Genomic DNA, 25,665 nt, shown 5'->3' on the forward strand with positions numbered 1-25,665 from the left:
TGTAATGAGCATATGAGCGCAGTTTGAATGAGCCTTGCCCCAGTTTTAAGCTTGCTCTATCACCGGGACTCTTCAAACTCGGGCAGTCTTCTCTCAACAAATATAGGCGCACTGGGACACACATCCAACAGATTCAAACACATGTGTATGTGTCTTCTGAGATAATCTGTACCCACACACACTCATACACACACATGCAAACACACACAAACACATAAACACATATACACAATTTTCCTCTCCGTAGGTCTTCCCATTCACTGATAAAAATCCTCACACCGTTTGACAAGTCACTGCGGGGGATGGATGATCGGGGCGGGAGGGAGCTTGAGACGCGGGGGAACATTGACCGTATGTCAGACACCGATGCGATCTCGTTGTCAGGCAGTGACGAGCATGGTGGTCTCGTATACAGCATTATTGATTATCACCCCGTGGCTATACTTTGGAGCCCAAGAAGAGGCCCCTGCAAAGAGTTTAAACCTGGCTGCTGCAGTCTTTGTGGGGTGCCTGTGTCCATGTGTGTGATAATCCAACTATTTCCTTCTCCCATCTCTGATATCACATTCAGGTTTTTTTTTTTTTTGTGCTCTTTTTGGTTTTGTTTTGCCTCTTTGTCTGTCTGTCTGTCTGAGTGTCTGTCTCGCCATCTCAATTTTTCTCCCGTCACTATAAGTGTCCATTCTTACCACAGATTTTAAGATTCTCATCTCTCTTTCTGGGCGTCTTCTTTCCTACTCCTGACTCGTCAAACTTTCATAATCTCTGTTTTATATGCTCCTCATTCCTCCATCTATTGTTTCAATGTACAGTCAAACCTGTCCTAGTGGCCACCTTTTACATATAGCCACTAAAAAAAAAAAAAACCATGGTAAAGACCCTGTCTCTAGCGACCACCTGTCTCGAACAGCCACTTTTTTAATCGCCCCCGGATTGCCACTGTAGACAGGGTTGACTGTTTGTGCAACATTGAAAATTATCTATGTAAAGGCATTTTATTGATGCATCAAAAATGCATATTTTGGTCCATTGATTTTTATGTGCAATATCAGGACATTCAATGAAACATGTAGGCTAGAGTATTAATTCCCCATATGCTACTGTGGTAAATTGTTGTGCAATAATACAATGTACATGTACATCATATTTTGCTAATCTGTTTCTTGAATGCCTGCCTAGTGTGCAAACCCTTGCTACAAGTGCAAGTTGCAAAAATGTTAATTGCAGAGTGTACTTCAGACTGTAGTAACTAGAGCCTACTGTTTACAGTTTTTGCCTTCTGTAGATAATGGGTGATAGCATAATAATTATAGTGGCTGGCTTTAGTTTTCATTGAACACCAGAGAATTATATTACACTCATTTGGGTCAATGTTGCACTCATCTTTAATTCGTGCAATATTGGTCCTAACTCATGCAGTATTTTCCCTTAAATGTCCCCTTCATTGCCATCCATATAATGTAGTTTTCTTTGGTTGCGTATCATTGATACAAAGAGTGATCAAGGGGAAGAGAAGAGCCAGAACAAAGAGATCTAGCGAGAAAATTTTGTGGAATGATCATACGAAAAGAAGATAAAATGTGTTAGATTTAACCAATGAATAATGTCTAAAGTCTAGAGACAGTCCTCCATGCGACATCAGTTCGCTGATCCTCACCTCGGACATTGTCCTATTCCTCCCTCACAGCTGTTCAGACGAGTAGCAGCAGCTTTACCTGGTATGGAGTCAACAGAAACCAAGCCAGCCGGCGACAGTATCCTTTTCCTCTTCGCAGAAAGAAGGAGAAAAAGAAAATAAAATCTGAAGTACCTATACTTGATTCAGGACTTTTATTCAGTTATCAGTCTAGCGGCCATTGACTCGGGCTGTGAAGTAAGTCAAAAGCACTGCTCTTAAGTCAGCTCATGACATCCTTAAAGTATAGCACTCATTTCTCAATGGAAGATTTTCTACAGTCCAATTATGTTTAAAGCAATCAAGGCTGACTCTATGCCTTGAGTCTCACTCATAAAAGATAAAGACTTTCTCACCATACTTTGATATCTGTCAAAGCTCGGTGGCAAAGGCATAAAATTTGTCTAGTGTTTGTCCATGAAAAATTCTTCTTACGCAATAAAGTTTAGTCTGAATCAGTGTAAGATTTTGAATCGTGATTATGGACATGTGCATTACTCTGTACAACAATATTCGAGTGTGAAAATGGGTTGTGATACCAAAGTATTATTGTTATTATTATTATTATTATTATTATTATTATTATTATTATTATTATTAATAATTTTATTATTATTATCATCATCATTATTATTATTATTATTATTATTATTATTATTATTATTTCAAGGTCAAGGGTCATGGTCGTGGGGAAGTGCTTCGCAGTTGATGTTTTCTGAGGTTTTTTATGTGTTTTATTTCAGTAGCCTTCAACAGGGCAAGCCATGCAACAAAGGCATATGATTCCCCAGGAAGTATTCAACATTCTTAAATGTTTATTTTCGTGTACCTGAAAGTGGCTATAGAGATTAAAAAAAAGAATAGTTGCTAACCTAGATAAGCCAGGTATCATACTATTCCAGGATTCATGTTATGGAGAGGGGGGGGGGGGGGGGGGGACTGCTCAGATTTCTCTTGTATGGCAGCTGTCAAAGACTTACAGAGTAATCTATTCATCTGTTTTCTAGCAGGACATTCCCTTTGCCATCTGTTATGTTAAATGTTCTCTATCTTTAACCCCCCCCCCCCAAAAAAAAAAAAAAAAAAAAAAAAAGGGGGGGGGGAGTAATTGGTATAGGCTGTGGAATGGGAGAATTAAACTTAAAAAAAAAAAATGTGTTTAAAAGCAGGAATAGGGGATTTAGAAATATTGCACAAACACTGGTTCAAATGCCAAGCCACCATACATTGTAATTTATTGTCTGGAGTGGATTCTAGTGCCCAGCCACTGAAAATCGCTCTTATGTTGTATAAAATCACACCATGCAAAGACATCCAGTTCCAAGTTTTACCGCATGGTCATCATCAGTCCTTTTCACAGCAGCACTGAATGGAAACATTCAGCTCATATAACACATACATCTATTCTAACTTAAAATATATTATTTCATCAAACCTGCACATTTCAGAAGCACAATAGACACATGTACCCTGTGTCACGTCTGGCCTTATGCCTCCTGCAAACATGAATTAACAACATTCCCCTCATGAACCTATGTAAGAAACCAATCTCACATCGTGTAACATCAATTTCTTATCTGCATGTATAATTTGATGGTGAAAAAAAAAAAAAACTGCAATGTGTAGGGTACTGAAGTGGTATTTGACCTGTACTTGTTTTCATGTATGTCTTACTATGTAGAGGTTATTTATTCATTTATTTATTTATTTATTTATTCATTTACTTATTTGCATGGAATAGGACACCATGCTACAAGTTGTATGTTGTGTGAGGAAGAATGATGTTTAGGTCTGTTATAATTCTCATCTTCAGAAGAGAATATAGTGTATATTTTGAATACAAAAAATGCCTGTTCTGCCTTTCCAAAGGCCCATAGGTTGTATTCAGAAGGTAAGACACAGAATACATTTAAAGTGGACTTGCCGCGGATCCGCAAGTCGGCAAGGGCAGGTACAGTACGGAAATGTGTGCATGTCGTAGTACAAATGTATCTGCATGGTTTATTTGAGGTTTGCTTGATTAGAAGTGACGGTTTGCTTATCTTGTCTTGGCAATGAGCATTTACTTGTTCACTCAAGTTCTGCACAACTTTATATTAAAGCACATGTGTATGTGTATGCCCCCACAGAATATGTAAATAGGGGTTGGTTCTTCAGCATTAATGTTTAACTTTTCTGCGACTTAACAGGAAATATGGGGAGGGCGGGGGTAATAATGACGGCAGTTCACAGCATTTGATTCTAGGGAAAATCCTGTTATGAACAATTTCCTCTCAAATGAGACCAGTTGACTTGGGATTGGATTTAAGTTTAAGTGTTGTAATCATTCTCAAATTATTCAGATGTGGTTGCTACAAACACAAAGCCATATGCCTACCTACTGGCAATAATCAAATTGATTGGGCAATATAGAATTTTCTTTTTGCTTCAAAGTACTTGTGGCATTTTGCAAAAGTCAATATATTGATTGTCGTGCAAGACAATGTTCTTGTTTAGCTTTAATAAAGCTGCCACAACAATTTTGCTGTCCACAAGGGTTGGGCTGATTTCAGATCCCCATGCCGGGAGTCCTTTCCATCTGTATCATACAAGATGGCTATTGAAGTTCCAAGTTATCTTTCAGCAATATATTCATTATAGAAGCCAAAGTATTTCTTACTGTGGAGATTCTGATGTATATAGCTTTTAAAAGGACATGGTAGTTTTCCAACTTAGTAAGATATCAAGGAAATTTCTCAGTGAGGAAATCTTTTCTTATCGAAAATTGAAGCTTTTATGTTTATATTCACTTTCTAAGTACCAGTACAGTATATGAGGGTAGGTGAAATCAGATCTTTTCTTCTGTTTAGTGACTGCATTGTTGTTTCTGTGCTGTAAATTGATTTGAGATGGGGAATGCTTTAAGAAAACAAAACAAAACAAAACACTTTTCCACAGGCACTCTACAGAGGTCTAAAAGTTCAATTGGAAGTTATGATAAACTCAAATGCCTATTCTGTGCTACATTGTTTGCATCCGTGCATACGTTTAATGATTTATGTTTACATGTGACGAAGTATGCGACTGTTCGTTTATGATTTCCTTGTGTGTTTTCAGAAATGTTACATATTATTTTTGTGGCATGATTGTTCCATTTTAGTTTCCTTGACCCCTTTCAAATCCTTTGCCTCTTTCGTTTCTCCTGCTCTTGTTTCTGCCCCTCCATTTTTTTGTACATTTTTTTTCTTTTTCTTTTCTTTTCTTTTTTAAAAATCTTTCTTCTCAACCAATCAGTGATTGAGGTCAGCCTGGAGAAGAACCAAAACCCGGACACGCAACCAAACAACGCTGGTTGTTCATGCTGAAAACTTGAAGATATGCAGATGCTAGTTTGTTCTCTTTTTTTTTTTGTAACGAATACATCCATATAATTTTCTACACATGAATTTAATTTGCTCTCTGCAGAACCATCTTGTTTTCGCTGTGTTCGTTCTGCAATGATGAGTTGTATTGAGAGATGAAATCAGTCGAAGAAATTGTTCGCTTGATTATGGGTAAGACTCGTGCGATGGGATGACAAGGAGGTTTCTAGTGTGACCCACTGGCTGGGATTTAAATTGAGTTGTGAAGGATGGGTTTGGCTGTGGTGGTAGGAAAGTTTATTAATGGTGTATTTGTGGAAGCAAAGCAAGGGACTTTATGTATCCAGTGCCCATTGGACAGGCTATGTAGTGACGGTAGAAAAAGAGGGACTGCAATGGAAAATCACCCCTTTTGCTGCCAGTGCTAAGTCGATAACAGCATTAGCCCGTACAGGTGGTTATTCATTGAAACAGTGAAGACTGTGCTTTTCATGACTGGAGAAGAAAAATAATTTTTTTTATTTCCCCCCCCCCCCCACACACACACACCCACCCCAACTGAGATGGCATATCACTCCAGTTAATCCATTCGTCATGGAATAATGTCATCCGTTGTCAACTACATCCTAAAGTCAGTCTAACTTCATTCTCACATATATTGATTCTTTTAGGTGTAAAAAAGAAAAACAACATGTCATGTTTTTTGAAGGTAAATTAAATTTGAATGGGGGGGGGGGATGTTGGTGGTTCATTCTAAAAGATATCATGATCTGCCCACTCAAAGCTAATTGCGGTTCTTCACTTGTTCCTGTTACCGCCCTGATAACATCTTTGACAACGCAAACTGATTTAAAGGTAAATGCTTTGAACTGTTTTGCACGACTTAAGCAACATTGTGGCTGATCTGAGGTCTCATGTTCACATGATACAGATTATGTGGAAATGGTCGATCAGTAGTTATTGGTGGATTACAAATCAGCACCTGGATGCTGCGAGTAGCCAATATCGCTGCTTCCAGTTCTAGCGGGTCACGCAATAATCATGCTGACCACCCTCTAAAATCGTCTGCTGTCTGTAATTTGATGAAAGTTCTTGAATGAAGACAATGTTCACATTCACGCAGCCATCTTTAGTCCCACATGTGCATATCTGTGTGTGCATTTTGAATAAACCATTATTGAATAAAAGGGGGCTTTTAATTTCTGGATCCTTCAAGGGTATGGTTTTGTATTCATAGAGGCAAAAAAAAAAAGGAAAAAGAAAAGAACAAAACAAAAACAGTAAAACAAACGATTGAATGATGACTTTGTTGTTTCTACAGGGGGGGGGGGGGGGGGGGTCTCCCAAGTACACTGTGTGTTACAGCTTGTTGCAGCTGGCTGCTAGCATCCTGTTGGGTTGTACATCCACCACACTGGTATGGTAATATGCTGGAGTAACTGTGAATCGGTGATACCTGTAGTGGCACTGAACGAACTGCCAGGGCATGGGACCCAATCTAGGTGTTTTCACAGTGGTGAATTTCATTTTTTACTACCAGCTTACACAATTCATCATGATTTTCAAAGAGGCACAACAAGTCATGTAAGTGTTTGATATGCTATGTTATCAAATGTGAGAGTAAACACAAGATTTTGACAAACTAATGGGATTATGTTAACTCATGTCGGCATCATCAGAACAGCTCAATTTAAGGGAAAAATGGTGTTTTACCATTGAATGAAATGCTGAAAGTCCCATTGAATTTTGTATGACTATATTCAAAATTAGTTATAATCCTTAAATAGGGTTGGAATCAAAGAGAATCTACTGAGAAGTAGGCTGTTAATTCTATAGTCTACACATGGATGGAGCTACAACGCTACATCAACCTAATTCAATATAAAAGATCCATATGTCCAAAAAGATGCCCATAATTCCTCTCTTCTTGAATTCACAGATTTTCCTAGTTAGTAAAAAGCCCATTTAAATAAGTCAGTATGTGTATATATTCATTTATAAATGTGTAGGTAATGTATGCTTTGATGTAGAAAAATGTACATAGTATAAAATAACAAAATAGTAAGTTATACACAAAGAAATCATGACAAAACTGTACCTTTCCAAAGTATTCTTCATTTTGTAAGTAGTTGCATTGGTGCTGTGTTACATGAATTCAGGTGGTTTCTTCTCCTTTTCCATGGAGAGTGTACTGTAGTCATGTGTATACAAATTTCACAAAAACTAAGAGTGACTTGACTCCGCGATAAATTTGTAGTCTCTAATCCCAATGTTCACCTTGGGTGTTTTGGTTTAGTCCGGTATTATTTTGACATCCTCCTTCTGACCCCTTTAAAACAGTCGCTGCATTTTATTCTTCTTTGCAGTATTCTGATATACCCCCAAAATTTGTATCCGTATTACGGGCAAAATTTCTCTGAAAATTTTATCAAGCCAACAGACCACTGGAAGTTCAATGAAAATATGGCAAGTCTTCAGAAAGTTACAACAATTTGAATTTGATTATCTGACATAGCTATAATTCTCAACGACTCTGTTGTGTGCCTATTGAATGCATGTTAACTAATATCCAAGTGGTTGTAACTTTTCTAGGTATATATCCCGATTTGCTCAGATTTCCATGCCATATTGTTAATAGTTTAATGTGTTCACAGGCTTTTGAAACTCACTGAAGGAAGTTTTGATAGATTTGTATTGTTTCGTTGTTTTTGTGTAATAGACCACATGAACAGGATTGGATTCTTGAAACTAAAAAACTGATTTTTGTTTCATTTTCAATTTATGATCTATGTTGCTCCCCTACTATGTTTCTTTCTAGTTATGTGTTTTGTGTTCATTTGGTTGGTTGGATAGTTGTTTTGTTTTGATTTGTTTTGTTTTGTTTTGTTTTGTTTTGTGATAAGCAAAACCTGCCTAACTTATGGAATGAGCATTTTTAGAAACATTAAACAGATTATGCATGGAATCACATGTAGTCAGAGATACATATTAATACATTACACAAGGAAGGAGGCTTCTAACTTCAAGAGATTCTACGAGTGGGTGGCTTTGGTTAAGTGTTTTATTGTGTCGGACGCAGGAGCAGTCGTTATTTTTACAGCTTCACAGAATTGGCTGCCGCTGGAAATTCAAATGGGCTAACAGTATATTAAACCACTCAATAGGGATGATATTAGACTGCTATAAAAATAAAAGAAAAATAATATGAAATTGGACAGAAGGAATATTGGTGGTTAGGGGCAAAAAGAGACCAGCTGTGATATTCAAAAGATATGGCAAAATGATTATGGAATATGTTTCCCTGTTATGGATATAGACACCTTTCATGGTGATAAACAATGAACTTGCAACATAAGATTGTCTCTATAGAAAATTTACTCCTTTGTTTATAATGCCTATATTGGTGTCAATTTTCTTTTAAATGTAGAATTGTATAAACCTTAATGTAAATGAAAGTCATACCTTTTTTGTTTAAATTTGGTTACTTACATTTCATATTTTTTTCATTGCCCATAACCACTGATTAATTCTATACGATAGAGATGCTACAGAGTGTCAACAAACTGCTTTGAATTGGGTTTCAAGCTGATAGAAGTACAGTGCAGATGCACAGGAAAATGTGGATTTACAGCGGATTGCTGAACTTTCTCATCATAGTGTTCGTGTATATTCCCATTTTTATTTGGAGTCACTGTCAAACATCAGAAAGGAGTTTATTCTCATACCTCATCAAACTCATATTTATGACAGTAGAAGATGAAATATTGACTAAGTCATTCATTTATGCGCACATGCTTCAGATCATAAAGACAATGCAGCTCACTCTAATTCATTAATTACTATTCATTGTTCATTTCAGAATGTGCCTTGCACAATGTGATAGAAACAGTAGGAATTAACCACCAAAACGATTTTTGTTCAGTATTTATAATACGATAATGTAATGTTTGTTTTCGTTTACATCAACTATAACTTGATGGTTAATGAAAAATGAACTTTCAGTGTTGCTAACTGTAATTGTCTTTTAGAAACCTTCAAGTTTTTGGTATTTGTCAAACAGGCACTAAGCACCATACTTGGATGATGGATGTTTTGTAATGTTTCAGTTCACAATAACAGTTTAAACCATTCCATACCGTCACATGTATTGTACTTAGACACTCCAAAATTGCAATCAGTACCGTCAAATTAAATTTTGATTTCAGCTCTCTTGTTGTCATGAATCAGTTTGATTTTATTTTCTTTCTTTGAGTTGTGTCGTGTCTTTGACTGTGTGTGGTGATTCCAAGTTTATGTGTAAAAGAATTGTGTCGTTTGCATGTCAGTCAGCACTTGCAAGGATAGGAAACATGTTATAGTGCTCGTTTGCATTGTGCTTGCTGTATTCCAGTTGAGATTTTATGTTGCATTCAGAGTGCAATTTGTGAGCCACGTGGAGATTCGCACATTCTTTCTGTTCGTATCATTGTCTTTGCCAGCATTTAGTATCTCTGTCACGATCATTACCATCATCTACATTATCATCATTGATATCATCATCATATCATCATCATTATCATCCTTATTGTTGTGATCATCCTTGTCATTGTCATCTACATCATTGTCGTCGTTAATATTATGATCAACATCATCATCTACATTATCATCATTGATATCATCATCATCATTATCATTTCGTTATCATCTACATCATCATTGTCGTCATCATCGCCATCAACATCATCATCGTTATTATCATCATGTACATCATCATCATCATCATCCATCTTCATTGCTGTTGATAGCACATTCACCTTCTACTATCCACAGTCATGACATTCATGATATCTTTGAGTGCTTTTAGTGAGTCTACTAACCCGACACTTCATGCATTGTATTTCTTGCCTTGTCTTTCTTTTGTCTTTGTTATGTGGCACAGGATAGGCTTTTTGTTTTATTCTCTACATTTCAAGACCTTTGCCATGAATGCAGCGATAGCACAGCTGATCTTGTTTGCAGGGACTGTAAACACTTACAGACTCCATGTCAAGAATTTGATATCCTGTATACAGCATGCTACTGTTATGCTATATATTTAGAGAGTCTTTTCGCGCATCGGGACTTCCTGACTATTTTGCAAGTGGCTCAATTTGTGATCATACAGTATTTAATGGAGAAATGTTTGTGTACACATCGCAGTCATGTCGGGATCAGAGTTAATACTTCTGTGTGTTTTTAGATTCACAAAAAGTACCCAACTCGCGAGATTTGCAACCTCATTAAATATTTGGCGTATACAGCATATTAAGAGAAGTAAGTAGTAGAAGTAGTGAAATTTTAAACATTACAGTGAGGAAATTGAAGCGTAAAAGCTATGATATATTACAAGTTTCATAATGATAAGCTATCCTAGTAAAAGTGATACGCCACTGTTTATACATGTACTTGTAACAAATGGATGCAAACCATCATAGATACTGAAAGGTGCAACCGTATCTGTGGTTGCAATGTATGAAGTGTGTGGTCCCTTCAGTCATGCTTACCTATCTAACCTGGTGGCAATTAGACATTGACTACTCGGCTATAAACACTGCTGATGCTAGTGTTAAAATGTAGTAGTCGCATCTATCACTACTTACTGTTCTTTTTCTTCACCAATGGCATAGTGTCAGGGTATTTCTATTCTCCCTTACTTTGCTCTGTTATCCTTCATGTACACACTGTTGTCATGATGTGTTTCTTCCTTCTATCGTTCTGTTCATTCCATACTCATTTCCTGCACCATCTCTCAATCATTTTTGTTTTGTGTGTCGTCATATGGTATCATGTGCTATAAAGTTGAAATTTGATCTTTTATGTTTTTGTTTCATGTAATGCTCCTGCATGTGCGCAATGCTCTTGCACCGTGCATATTAGACCCTATGGACCTGATAATCTGGCATTAATGTTCTTGTAGAAAAAGCATGAACCTTACCAGTGTTCGCAAATATTCTCACTGATGTCTTCATCCATCACACAACGCATGCACAATGTTAAATGTACTCATTTTCGTATTCTTCCTATTCCATCACACTTCAGAACCTCCATGGAGTATACAAGAATCAGAATATCAGTGACAAAAGTAAATCAATACTAATGACAACATTACGACCATGTGTGACGAAGTGTGTACTTTGCGACTTGATGTGGTTTAGAATCGATGTTACTGAATTGAATAGCGAGTGTGAAATTTTCCTACCGTCACCCTCTTCCTTAACTAACCGTCTTCTGTCATCGCAGTCCCTGTCACGCTACACCAGAAAGAGCCAGAAAACGACCTCCAACAAGATGAAGCCGGTTGCTACTGCTGAGACAAACTTGACTCGGAAACAGAAAATATGGAAAAAATAGAAGAAAAAAAAATGAAATAAGATGATGAAAAATCAACAAAAAAAAAACTATAGTGCTTGTCATTGCCCGTACTATCCATCAAATCTACATAGTCTATAACAGGTCTAAAGGTCAATGGTGTGTGCTGTTGGTTTAGATTTCTGATTGGATTCTGCTCTATGTTTTACAGGGTACACAGCGTCAAATCTTAACGTCAATGATCCTATTTATGAAAGCTACTTCAAGGGCCGCAATATCGTGTCACGTGGTACATCCTCACTCAGTAAAGTGAATACATTTGACTGCTTAGAAAAATTGTTTGCCGTACTTTGGTAAGCAGGAGTAATTAATCACTCAACCAATCGCAAAACCGTGGTTGAATTCATGTTCACATGTTGTACATATTGTTATTATTATTATTATTGTTATTATCATTCTTTGCGCATTTGTTGGTAAAGAATGGTGAAGATGAATAACGAGTGCATTTAGGAGTTAAACAAAAAAAAATTCCCTAATCCCAGCGAGGGACAAACTTTGCACCTTGTAAAGTCCAGCTAATGTTCTGCTGATGTCTGAGCAGGGAGCTGTCTCGGTTTGTAGAAGGAAGGGAGCAAACGACTGTCGTAATGGCATGTCGAAGAAAGAACACATGGCTGTTTTGGGGCAGCCCATTCCATTTGTCCTTTAAGCAAATAGTAGAGAAGTTTGGAGGTGAAGATCAGGTGGTAAAACACTTACAAGTGAAAGTACACCATTTAAATCTCCCTTAGAATGTGAAAAAGAAGCAGGGAAAAGGCAATACTGTGTTTTCTTTATTTGAGAATGTAGTAAATGAGTGACAGAGAACATGAATATCAAAAAGGTTTTGTGCCAGCTCTTTTTTCCTTTGAATGACACCCAAGAAGGTCTAGTATCTGGTGTGGTGGATGTGATGCACATATTGTAGGTTGGATTCACGGTGATCTTGTGATTAAACTTGGAATACTGCCGAAGCGACTAGAGCACTTTCCATGCTGAACTGAACACTATTCTACCAAATGGCCGCCTTCTGCAGAGATATTTCCTTTTTCAAGATGGTTGTCGTAGACCTGTCGTACGTATTACAGCGCATGAATGTGTACCGAACTACCCACTCTTGCCAAGATTGTCACATATAACCGTACCAAACTCATCTGACGCTCAGCTTTGATAAATCTTGCTCGCTTTTCAATGATTGTGCATTACAGCTTCAATGAATTTTCGGCGTACCTTCCCCATTACATCCACTTAAAGAAAATCTCTCTGTGGCTCAATTTATTGGAGAAATTCTGACTCCTCTATCTCATTTTTATCAAGCCAATGCCAGATCATGGCATTCTTTTCTCAATCATATATGTCCTAAAAGCAGTCTTGGGTTTGGTCTTCTCTCTCTGTGCCAATGCCCTGCACAAAACATGACATACAATCATATGGAATTTGCTGGATAAAGTTGGCTACATCATACACTAATCCTTACCTAGTACTGGAACCACAAAATTATTTACCTGAGTGCAGACAACAACAAAAAAGAGAGAAAGTTGTGAATGACAAAAAGAAATGTTACAATGCTGTGAATAGCATTTTGCGTAATAATCTCCTACTTTGCAGTACTTTGTATTTTCTCCAGTGACAATAGGATCACTAGCACAATTTACATCTGGAAATTGAGATCCCCCCCCCCACCCCTTTCAACAGCTTTAATGAACTATGTGCTATTTCATGATTCGTAAAAATGACGTCATTTTGCTCCCACATATACCAATTAAGAACATTAAGATACAACACTGCAGAACAAAGATAGAAACATGAGCAAAACTTATCAAAAGTTACACATACACACAAGCACTTTGTATACATGTCTACATCCTCCAACAAGTGCACCAAGGGAAGCCCCATCTGACCAGGGAAAGTTTGAGGGAAAAAAAATTAGATAATGTGGATTCTGATATTTCATATTTCTTTGTAGCATAGTACCAAACCATGGATGTGATTATTCTCTCAATACAACAGGGAGAAATGCAAATACGTGGAGTGCACAGCGCCCGCAAAGCAGAGATTAACAAACTGGACAGCTCACTGATTTTTCATTTTGATTAGTTCCAAGTGAAATTTGGGCATGAAAACCTGTTTGATATCATTGTAGATAAAAGAAAGTGTAACATAATGTATGCAAGACTTTTTTCTTTTGATTAAAATATGCACTGTAAATATTCTTTCATTTTGGATATGTTGAAAAAAAAATCAGATATTAGCTCTCATCAGATGTAATTATTTTGTACGTAGCAGATTTATGTACCAAAAAGCATTCAGCCTAGATGTCGGACAGAGAGAAATTTAGAATATTAGTTCGTAGAGGTGTATGCTGATAGACTGTGATTGCATAAAAAGAAAATGCCTAACATTCATGTTTTTTGTAATCTTTGAAATTTCCTTGATGTTATACCAAGTTGTTCTACATGCCAAATATGAAGAAATAATACTTTCAAGTATGACATTGTTTTAGCCATTGACTTGTGTTCTATGTGTACGTACGTCTTCTCCACGGCACACATCAATGTTTTAAAAAATACATTGTCTTCGCACGTGATTTGTTGCATTCACTAGACACTCCAAGCATCAATGAGAGTGAATTTTATTTTTGTACTTGATTTCTGGTCGTAACTCTTTGTGGAAGTTCTTTCTTTTCGTTTTCCTTTTTTTTTTTTTTTGATTAATCACATGTCAGGAGAGTAAAATGGAAGTAGCCAGTCGTGCAGGATTGCAGAAGGATGGTGATTACATTGACTTTTGTTTTTGAGAAGCAATATTTATGATATTCAATAATGTAAGTGCTCTCTTTTAAGATGTGAATGCTCGTAGGCACATACTAGAATAGAAATTAACTTGAAAATCGGGTCTTTTGTGAGCCATTGCGTGTGATAATCGACATAGAAAGTGACAGGATTGCCTATGTTGCCAATTTGCTGTGTATTGCGATCAAGGACCAAGTAGCTACAACAAAAAAAATCTCTAAGCCTTCCCTCGAGGACACGTGCGAGAGATGGAAGTCCATTGATAGTGGTTCGTTTCAAGTGAAAGAGTCCATTCACAATCACATGGTGAATGCACAAATTTTCTCTCATCATCATAAGTCTGACAGGAATACATTTTATCACCATTTTTGAGATCTTCAGTCCAAACATGAATCATTACATTCATCACCCATGTTGGGGAAGATATATGTAGAGATATCACGCATATGATTTTGTTGCCTTATGCGAGACTTCACTTCAAACCGATGGTCATTGCCACCTTTCCCGGTTAGCAACACATGAAGATTTTTTTTTTTTTCAAAAAAAAAATGATTTCTGCACAGATGAATTATTTGTTAGATTATTCATTTAAGTATAGATGTAGCAAGATGTGTCGAAGAATTATGAAATTGATGGTTAACTTTCCACTGATTTGATGCACCTTTCATGTTTATAGATGCTTTACACCAAAAAAGTTGTGAAAATGACTGAAATCTTTTTTAAACGATATAGCAGAGTATCCAATCGTGTTTTCTTTTTAATATAACACCGGACAAATTGTATATTTCAGGTTTCTGTCAATTCTATTCGTTGCTCTTTGGCCCTAATTATTATTATCATTCTTCTCAGAATGAAACAGACTTTGCTTCCCACATCGTCTTTGAAGTTATCATGTTTGTATACACATTGTATCTTTCAAGTCTCAAAAGAGTTATGAACATTAATATTGAAAGCCCTAAAACATGATATACCAGGTATGTCAAGAGTAATTGAATGGGTGATGGAGAAATGCAAGTTCCATGGATTTAAATTAATAGCCAATAAGATTTAACCAGTGCATCTTCGTTTGCATATCTAGCTTCTCCGTACTTGAAAAAGGAAATTGTTCATCTGTGAAGTTTTTCATCCTATAGTCGAAATTTCATTTGCACTCACTGATCCTGATATCTGCACAAACTTTCAATCACTGCAAAGGAAAAAAAAAAGGATTAATAAGTAAATAAGAATAGTTAACAGGAAATGTTCAACTATATCGTTATCTTCGATGGTGCGTGTGTGTGTGTGTAAAATAGATATACAGCAGGATTGTGGTGTTCATATTGTGTGTGTTTGTACCTCCTTTAGAAACCCTGAGCTTTTACATAAATTGAGCTAAAGAAAGTCATACCAGACATTAGTTAATACATCACAGTGACATCAAGCTTATGTTTAAAATTGATTAAAAGAAAAGAAAAAGAGTCTTTGGATTTTAGTGGTCGATAACTGTGTGTGCCTTCTTATAATTCGTCGACAAGAAAAAAAACACAAAAAAACATGAATGTGGAAAAACTGTATTCTCTTCCTGTTCAGAATTGTAATAACAAACTGTAGCTGTAGGTGATCAAGAGCATTGTCAGGCAACTTTGTTCATTACATATAGGGCTTACTTTCATATCATGAAATTATATGCATTATTACAGACAAAAATGATTTTCCGAATTTGGAAGGCAGAGAAAAAAGTAAGTGCATCGTACACACAGGTTCCAAGTTACCACGTCCTTGCAAGATGTAAGCTTTGTATTTTAACTAGAACAATGAGGTGAAAAAAAAAAAAGTCAGTTCTGTCACATCAACTTCATAAAACACGACAAGGCACTAGACATCTCTTATCCAGTGTTGTATTGCTTCATGTGAGGCAAATGATGATGTACCCCGGCTGGCACTCGACATTTACTAATCTCTATAACTCACTGGTGGCCCCAGAACATGTATGAAACATTTTGACCTTGAGGAAGTAGGACAGATTATGGGAAACGGGGGAAAAAAAATGTGTGTGATTACAGGACTGGGGCTAGAGTTGAGGATACAAATCATAACTTGTTCCCAGGTCATTACCAGTCATTCAAATGCTTCTAAATACGTTGTACTACAGTTGTAGAGGATGATCAAGCCAATGATAAAATTTTCCAGAATGTGAAAATCTTGGCACAAATAGCTCCTTCCCCCCTTATCAAACAGGAATTTTAGCTTCACAAGAAGCAAAAAAACACTCGTTTACAGACATATTATAAGCTAACACACCTGATGTGCAATGTCAAAATGAAAAGTTCATAACATGGACAGTAGGAGATAGCTATATTCAAATTAGAGCAGACTATGACTTTAATATGCAAATATTGCATTTCTCAGCAGTTTTAGCAGAAGTAGACACAGCACTGTTACTCCCACGTCTTTTGTTTCCATCTTTGCTCAAAGCAAACCCAGTTAGAGTTTCTTTGTTGAATGAAAATTATGTGAGAATCCATGATAAGCTGATGTTTTAAACTATGTATCTAACTGTATCTGATGTGTAATTTAAAGAATACTAAGAGCAAATAAAAAGAGCTAAAAGTTTGTGTATTCCTTAAGTCTTGTATGTATGTTGCTGCTGCAAGATTTCTTGATTGTAACACATGGCGGAAGAAAATTATTGTGAAATAAAATTGAGTGTGTCAAAAATGGGTTCTGCTTCAAGAGCAATTTATTATTTGTGTGTGTGTGTGTGTGTGTGTGTGTGTGTGTGTGTGTGTGTGTTCCTCAAAATGCCCTTTCTATCATAAGTATAGATAACAAGTCAGTGTAAAAGTGTGCTTGTGTTTTATTTGTTGTTTCAGCTATGTGACCGAATTTATTGGTTTTATTGCCAGCTCGCTGGTCTTCCATTTTTTTTTTTTTTTTTTTTTTTGGGGGGGGGGGGGGGTTTGGTTACGGTATATGACACTGGGTTGTCTTCATGTTTGTTTGTTTGTGTGTGTGTGTGTGTGTGTGTGTGTGGTCAGCTTGGTGGGTACTAACATATATCAAAGAGTCATTTTCTTGAAAATCGCGGGTCAACTCATTCTCATTAAATTAACACCCTCTAAAAATGTATATATATATATATATATATATATATATATATATATATATATAGATATATATATATATATATATATATATATATATATATATATATATATATATACACATACATATACATTTATACACACACACACACACACACACACACACACACATTTGGGAAATCGCTAGTTTTTTTCTTCGGAAGTGATATACACTGTACTTTCTCGGCCTGTTAGTGTCAATGGTTCTTGACTGTGAATTCAATCATTTGCAAAACTGACTGTACTTTACAAAAAAAAAAGGAGATGAGACTGATACATAATTAAACACAAGAAGAATGAAAGAAGGCAGTCCTCTGGATTGCAAGTTACATTTCTTCATTTTATTTCCATTACAACTTCACAATCATGTGCACATTACGTAGATGTTTACACAAGTGCCATATTAATTGTGAATATACATATATATGCACATGACAACATGGTGAGACTGAACAAATCTTTAATAATCACAAAAAGCTAAAAATATTTGTTCTAATAACGTAAAAGCTGAATTCGATAAAAAAGAAAAAATGATTCACAGTTTTGGTGTAATTGCAGCATTTTGCAATCTGCAGGCACTACCAATTAGAACCTAGAAAAAAAAATAATGATAAATATATTGTTAAATTTGATTCTGTCTAGTATCTAGCAAACATAACTGAGTTTATCACATAGCATTTTGTGGTTAACAACAAATAAGAGACGCCCCGTATTAAGTTCTGTGTTTAAGTCAAACACATCCGGCTTGACTACAAGGGCAAGATTTCACCATCTCTGTCCAGCTCTGCTTTGCATGGCAAGATCACTCAACACTTGTTTGAACCCAACAAAGAGCTGAAACAGTATTTCCAGATTACATTACAGCAGCATGCTTGTCCTGTCAGGTGTATGTCACAAGTTTGAAGCCCACTAATCACACAGCCCACTAATCATACAGCCCATGAGTCATACAGCCCACGAGTTTATATGCAGCCCATAAGTCATACAGCCCATGATTTTGACACTAAACAAGTAAGGCCTGTGAGTCTGACACTAGGAAAATAAGGCCCATAACTATAGCAAACGAGGCCCACGAGACCAACAATTGTGATGTAATGTTGGTATATCTTGAGCCGTTTTTGCCTAGTGTTAAACTTGTGGGCATTTTTTTGCCCAGTGGCAAATTCGTGGGCCTTGTTTGCCTATAGAGTGTCTGACTCATGGGCATTATTTGCCTAATATTGAATCATGGGCTGTGCTACTCCTGGGCTGTATGGCTCATGGACCTTTATTCAACATCGAACTCGTGGGCCTTATGACTCTTGGGCGTGGGTCTTGTATAAATCTTGCTATACACTGTCACTGCTCAATTCTAAAAATAAAACTTGTATCTGAAGTTTGTATCTTGAATCACTACACACATGGGGGGGGGGGGGGGGGGGGTGACAATTTAGTCAACACACCAGCCATCAAATTATGTATTTGAATCCTGGGCCGATAATTTCACCAAATCAGATGAAAGAAATAACTTCTCTTCAAACTCCAATATTGAATATCTGGCTATGGATTCACATGACACAAGTGAATTGTGACATGAAGTTATGTATCGATATCACACTCTTAATAGCAAAATGCTTTTTTACGCAGTCTATCTAAAACCTGTTACTAAGTACTAATTCGACAATGCAGTGGGATACAACACATATAGAGGTTTCTGCTTGTAGATGCATTGTGCATTATGCATGATGTTATACCAGCACTATTTAGAACAAAACAAAAATGGTAATGTTAATGATACTGTCTACATAGTTTATGCTACTGATGCTACTTTACTGATGGGCAGAGAATGTGAAAACAGGTCATATTCAACACAATCTATCTTGCTTGAATCAGAATGAAGTGAAAATAATAATCATGTGAACATTTCCAATTCTACAGAAACAGTTTGGTTGGCTTCAGAGGAGACGGCTGTGCACATTTGGCAGGGGCGGATCCAGGAATTCCGTAAAGCAGGGGTGCCTTTACAAAATTAAAGGGGGAGTGCATGCGCCCCCATTTTTTCTTTTTATTTCTTTTATTTCAACAAAAAAATAAAGGGGGGCACGCGCCTGGTGCACTCCCCCTGGATCTGCCACTGTGGGAAAGTTTCCGTGGCTCAGTCCCAATCAGTGCAAATCATGTATTGATTTAAGAGAACATTACAGTAGCTACCAAGGGACACTTTGTAACACACAGGTCTGCCTATCATCATGTTAGTAAACAAACGAAAATACTTGGGGTCACAGAGAGTTGATGGATCACTATATCAATGCAATCTCTCCATTTCCTGGTTCAACAATCTCTTTCCTCTCATCATCATCTCTACATTATGATGTGGCAATGAACATATGATATACATGTACGTGTATATATACCTACACCATTTCTAAATGATTATCTAAAGATATAGCATTAAAACAATCGTAATGCTCATGTAGAATTCTCTGTCTTAATATATTATCTATGGAAGTTAGATTTACATTTTTAATACAATGACAATTAATACGCTTGCTACTGTACCTCTTCAATGGGAAATAAAGAGAAAATGATGGTAACTGATGATTCGACACTGTCATTCATAGTGAAGAAGATAGTCCCACACTGACAATCATTTACACCTGGACAGCTATTGCTTCAAAGTCAATATATCCATATCAAACACAGCTAGGCACTCATGATAACAGTTGGATTTCAAAGGATGTAAGCAACTTTTATACAAAGTCTTCAAAATTATATACCTGCAAAGTGTGATAGTGCATCATATAAAAAATCAGAAATTATACATCTTTTTTCAGCTTGTGTTGCAAAATCTTTTTTTTTTTTTTTCAAACAAAACATTTTGCAGTAAGGGGATGGAATTATTCTATCAACTCCATCATTTAGTTTCTTTCAGCATTTGCAGCATATTCCGGTGGCCTTCTGGGCCAAGCTTCATGAAGGACTAACAAAAACTTTGTCGAACACTGCAGCAGTCGGCTATTATAAACGTACATATCAGCCACAGCAGTATGGTTGCTTGATTGGTCATTGTGCTTTGACATGTCACTACACTACATCTTTAGTGACTTAAGTATTCACTAAACCAGGACATTATTGGGCATGTTTTATACGGTAAGCACACATTACTTTGACTACAAATGAATCTGGCTGCAATCTTTATAGCTTAATGACTAATTGTAAAAGAGACTTTGAGAGACTGTTCAAGATTATTAAACAATAAACTTGCAAAGAGCTAGGCTACTTCCAACCACAACCATGTTTTGGACAAGGGAGTGCAAATACACAAAACTTTCAGCATAAAAACAAACAACAGAGATAAAAAAATTAGGGTCAAAAAGAGTTCCATAACCAAACATCACATTGTTCACTATGCCCTCACACACCACGCTGTGTAGCTCACACAGGTCTCTCCCCGTGTACTGTATACGCTGTTATTTTTGCGTACAGATATTTTCGCGAATGAGGAGGTCAGAGACATTTTCGCGAGATGTTGTTTTCGCGAACTATCACCAATGCTAACATAAATGCACCATCACCCAAGCGCATCGAGACATCTTCATACGCTGTTAAATTCGCGATCCAACTGTGATTCGCGAAAATTAAACCCTGGCGAAAATAGCAGCATATGCCCTATAACCCTCATAATAGTGGGGTGGCTTAGTGACAAATATACTGATAATCGTGACACGCCGGACAAAAGTGTCATTTTTTCCTCAGACATTTGTATATATGTGAGGATCAAAATTAGGGGGTGCTCCAAGAAATCCGCTAACAGAAAAAATGAGAAAATGCCCTTAATTTGTACATAATAATAATGTCTGAATTCAAAGACTATACACAGGGCATTCGCCAGGTTTCTGTACAATGCAATGCAATGTACATGGTTGCTAGTCTTAAAATTCAGACCCATAACACGACATATTATGTGCATGTTTACAGTAATACACCATTTTTACTGGTTTTCCTATAGTAACAGGTGGTTAGTCTGTGTTGCAGACCTGAGGGAGGTGTGTTAGAATAGTCCAGTTTTCTTAAGCACCTTTTCATTAAATAATTTGATATAATTTCTGGTAAAGGATTTTTTTAGGACTGTCTGCCTCCTGTAGAGAAATGGCAAAGAGTGACATATGACTCTGGCTCAGATACTTTAAATCTTGGGCAATGACTGAGCCAGGTGTAGGACTCTGTCACAGCTCATTTTTTCTCCCAGAACTACTAGTTTACCAGTAGAAGAGCTGCATATTCCATTGAGAACTTAAGGTTTTGGGTATTGCCCTACATATTTCCTAACAAATTTAACCCGTTTCCTCCAAGATTGTGTGAATTCCATAGGTTTAGCGCAGGGATTACCTGGTTCCCGTAAGCAATTTTTATAGTCCGCACTTCCCCTCTCTATATGTTTCTTATTTCTTATGGGGGTTATTCAAATGTTTAAAAAGGTTAAAAGTTTGTTTTCATAGATGAAGTTGAATTTAGACAATTTGAATATTTCTAAAAATATATCGATATTTGTCATTTCACTCATAAAGACTTAAAGTGGTTTGAATATTTTTGGCCCGATAGCTATGTATAGACATGTTATTAAAAAGTAAAAGCAATGTTTGATTGGTTCACATTATCCAAAGAGGGTGGGATGTAGTTGGCTGGTGAACAAAGTCTATGGGGAAGTTTAAAAAGTTGATAGAAATAAAACAAAATCAGCATAGAGCAGAATCTAAATCACAATATAATATGACAAAATTCCCGACCTCAAAGGCGGTTGATTCTATGATGCTTGATGTAAAAATACATTCCACCCAAAATACATGTGATTGATAGGAGGAAAAAGTATAGTACATTAAAAACAATATAGTTCAACTAACCCCATTAGTCCAGCACCATAATGAAATGATTGTTAAGTTTTATCGCCTTGTCAATTGAAGATGATGTTACATAATGACAATTATCAAAGTCAGCTAGATCTACTAGTATATCAAGAAACCAAAAAGAAGGGGTGGGTGGGGTGGGGAGAGAAGAATGAAGTAAGTTATTTGTATCTGTAGTTTTGGTTTTCAGTATATTCATTTTAATTTCCTTAATTTCCGTTAGGTCATCATGGATTGGAGCATTTGTGTACTAGTAATCTGCCAGGAACAAACACAAGAAAAACTTAAAGGTCCTATATATACACTTTTGGGAGAGTGACTTGAAAAAAATGTTCAGGATATGACATTTTATGCATAATATGTGTAGGTCTGGGGGCATTTCATGAAGCATTTTGTCCGACAAATTGTCGGACCAATTTGCTCTCTGCCAATCGGATGCAAGGATTTCTGTAGTTTGTAACAGTTTGTCAGAAAAATATCTGACCAAACTGCTTCATGAAATGCCCCCCTGTTGTATCACAAGACATCCTACCATATACAGTTTTTGCAATCAAAGCAAACATATAAAGAGATATCAGTATTTTTCTCATTAAAGCATAATTGCGGACGGTTTAGTCTGGAAACATGTTATCATAGAAATATTGTTCACATTTTGTGTTATTAACAATACTTAACATTGATTATACAGATTCATTTTTTTTACAGAGGTTCTTTCTATCCGTAACTCACACTTAAGAATAATTTTCAAGCACTAATTTTGGGTTTTTGCCTTTGATTATCCACAAAAAGGAGGAATGTTGAGGAGATCAGGAAAATATATATTGATGTAGATTTTGGACCTGAAGGAGCAGTTGAAGCATTGTTAAGAAACAATGCCTTATGGCATCGTTCTTATTATCAAAAATTAATAATGACAAACTCAAATGAAAATTGGAGGGGGGAAGAAAAGATGAACATAATGACATGAGACAGCTTGGTAAAGATTAAACGCTAAAATAGACAATGCAGCCTCTTTTCTCAGTTCATACTTATCCAGAGTGTGTGCTTTCTTTCCAGTACCGGTATTATTCTTTAGATAGGTTAGGGGAATCCCTTTGAATTGTGTGATACATCATTTCAAAGCTTACAGTCTGCTCTTTCAGAATCTGTCCTTAAAGGACAAGTCCACCTTCATGCACATGTGGATTCAGTGAATACAACAATATTAGTAGGAAACATCACAGAAAGCTTGGAAAAAATCGTACAATCCGTTCAAAAGTTATGATTTTTTAAGGTATCTGCACAGTCGCGGCTGGATGAAAAGACTACCACAGTGTATGATGTCACATGCGCACATTCTAAGGAAAATAAAATGAGAATTTCACAAAACCATACTTTTTGAATAAAGTTCACATAGTTTCTTTCACTTGCTACTGACGTATAGGGTAATATCATTCCCCCTGCCTTCTGAAAGAGAAGTCGAGTATCCTTCTGTAAGCGAAAATAATTTAAGTTGAATTTTCTTTATTCATTCTTTATATCGTTGTACACATGTGACATTACAAGGTATAGTAGTCTTCTCATCCAGCCTCGACTGCATGAGCAGAAACTTCAAAAATTCATAACTTTAGAACGGATTGTCCAATTTTCCTCAAACTCTCACTGATGTGTTCTACTATTGTTGCTGCATTCACTCAACCCACATGCTATAAAGGTGACAAATCTTTGTCTGGCGACTTTTTTGTTGATCAATTATACCAACCCTGATGGAAATCTCTTCAAATTCATAAGTTCTGAAGTTTCCTTTAAGTTTAACCAAAATCTATATATGTAGTTGCCATGGCAACATACCACTTAACACTAATGAAAAGTATTTCAAACCTCTATACATCCCGTCGATCAGTTGTACCTATTCAAATGGAATCTCTTCCAAACTGGAAAATAGCCTCCTGTAACTAACTTCAATTAAAAAACCCTAGTTTTGGGTTACCATGGCAACGCACAAATCAACAATTATATTTGACCCCTGGTTTATACTCTTGGTACCTTCTATACAACGTTCATATCAAATTTTGTGAAAATTGAATCTTCCTACCTGGAGAAATAAACAAAAACATGATTTTTAGGAAAAGTTCATTGACCTTTGACCTTTGACCTTTGGAAAATTCACTCCAAATTCAATCAAAATATTTTACTTGTTCTCAATATTCTTCCTGCCAAGTTTTATCCTGATTGGATATTCCTGACCTGAGAAATAGCCAAAAAACCTATTTCACAAATAAAGGTCATTGACCTTTGACCTCTGACCTCCTTCCCAGCATCAATTTTCTTGGAGCACCCTATTTTTTGAGAAGGTACATCATGAAGTACCTTTGGTGAAAAAATCATGCTTTTGTCCGCCGTGTCACGATAATTTCACTAAGCCACCCCACTATAATGACTTCTAACCACAAAACTCGATGTTACAAGGTGATCACCTCAGGACACAACATCAATGCACCGTTTTGGTGATGTAGGGCATTTTGTGTGTCCCAACATTAAGGACAAAGTTCAGCAAAGTTACTTTTGAGATAAGATTTGGTTCTAAACCTGATGGCCTCCTCATCCCATTCCCCTTGTACAGGCATCGAGAGACATGAGTACCATCTACAGTCAAGTAACTCATAGAAAGGACGTCAATCCTGACAAGTATCTCATTGTATGACTTAAAAATCAAACCTTTGAGGGCGAGCCGATTTTGCTGTCACACGCACTTCCCAAAGACACCTGCCCACCTGTACATGGGACTAGTTTTCAATGGGTTAAAAATGTAACCGGGAATATCCCCAAAGAAAATCAAGTTTACATTTAGTCATTCTACAGTACACTCTAATCTGCACATAAATCTCTTATACCTACTTTATATGCTTTCTCATACACACAACATTAATAAATTACATGTACATATTTCCATAAAAGTGAGCTTACTAGTAATTCATACACTGGTATAACTCTACCTACTCATAGCTCTGCTACACATCTTTACAGATCATTTAATCAATGGACAAAAGTGCAGCTTACTTAATGGAAGGCAAAGTGGAGGGAGGGGGAGGGAAGGCAGTTTACCACTGACTATTCAGACTAGCACATATATGCAAGCATAAAGTTAAAGGCTCACTCCCCCCCCCCCCCCATGCAAGTTGACTATTAAAAGGGCGCTCCTCGCTGGAGGACACTTCGCCACGACTTGTAAGACAAAGAAATGGCTTGCGCTCTCACCAAGGCGACTCTATGGTGAATTCATAACATCTCCGAATTAGGTGATAATTTATTTGTCCAGAAATTGCCGCGACGTCTTGGAGACGTCTTTGTAGTCATGGAGACGTCTCTGAGACATCTCCAAGACGTCTTTTGGAGGTAGGCAATTGGACTCCCCAAATTGCGGCGACGTTTGAGAGATCTCATAAATAAAATCAGTTGCTGCAACTTGGCTGTGACAAGAAGGAGATGTCGCAGAGACATCTCTAT

General features: G+C 36.7%; 1 protein-coding gene across 2 annotated transcripts in view; it reads left to right on the forward strand.

The window, feature by feature from the left end:
- LOC139736458 (ras-related protein Rab-6A) overlaps positions 1-12,891 on the forward strand; it is a 33,992-nt gene extending 21,101 nt beyond the window's left edge. Inside the window, exons 6-7 of one of the 2 annotated variants that reach the window (XM_071647207.1) lie at positions 1,688-1,754; positions 11,275-12,891. In XM_071647207.1, coding sequence (XP_071503308.1) covers positions 1,688-1,754; positions 11,275-11,345 — 138 coding nt within the window. In that variant the 3' untranslated portion in view covers positions 11,346-12,891. Of the gene's footprint in view, positions 1-1,687; positions 1,755-4,948; positions 5,065-11,274 lie in introns of those variants that run through there. The other variant, XM_071647208.1, reaches the window with a different exon arrangement.
- The last annotated feature ends 12,774 nt before the right edge of the window (positions 12,892-25,665 follow it).

The sequence above is a fragment of the Diadema antillarum genome, unplaced genomic scaffold, assembly GCF_040938485.1.
Source record: "Diadema antillarum isolate AM-2024a unplaced genomic scaffold, OU_Dant_1.0 seq00000648_RagTag, whole genome shotgun sequence".
NCBI lineage: Eukaryota > Metazoa > Echinodermata > Echinoidea > Diadematoida > Diadematidae > Diadema > Diadema antillarum.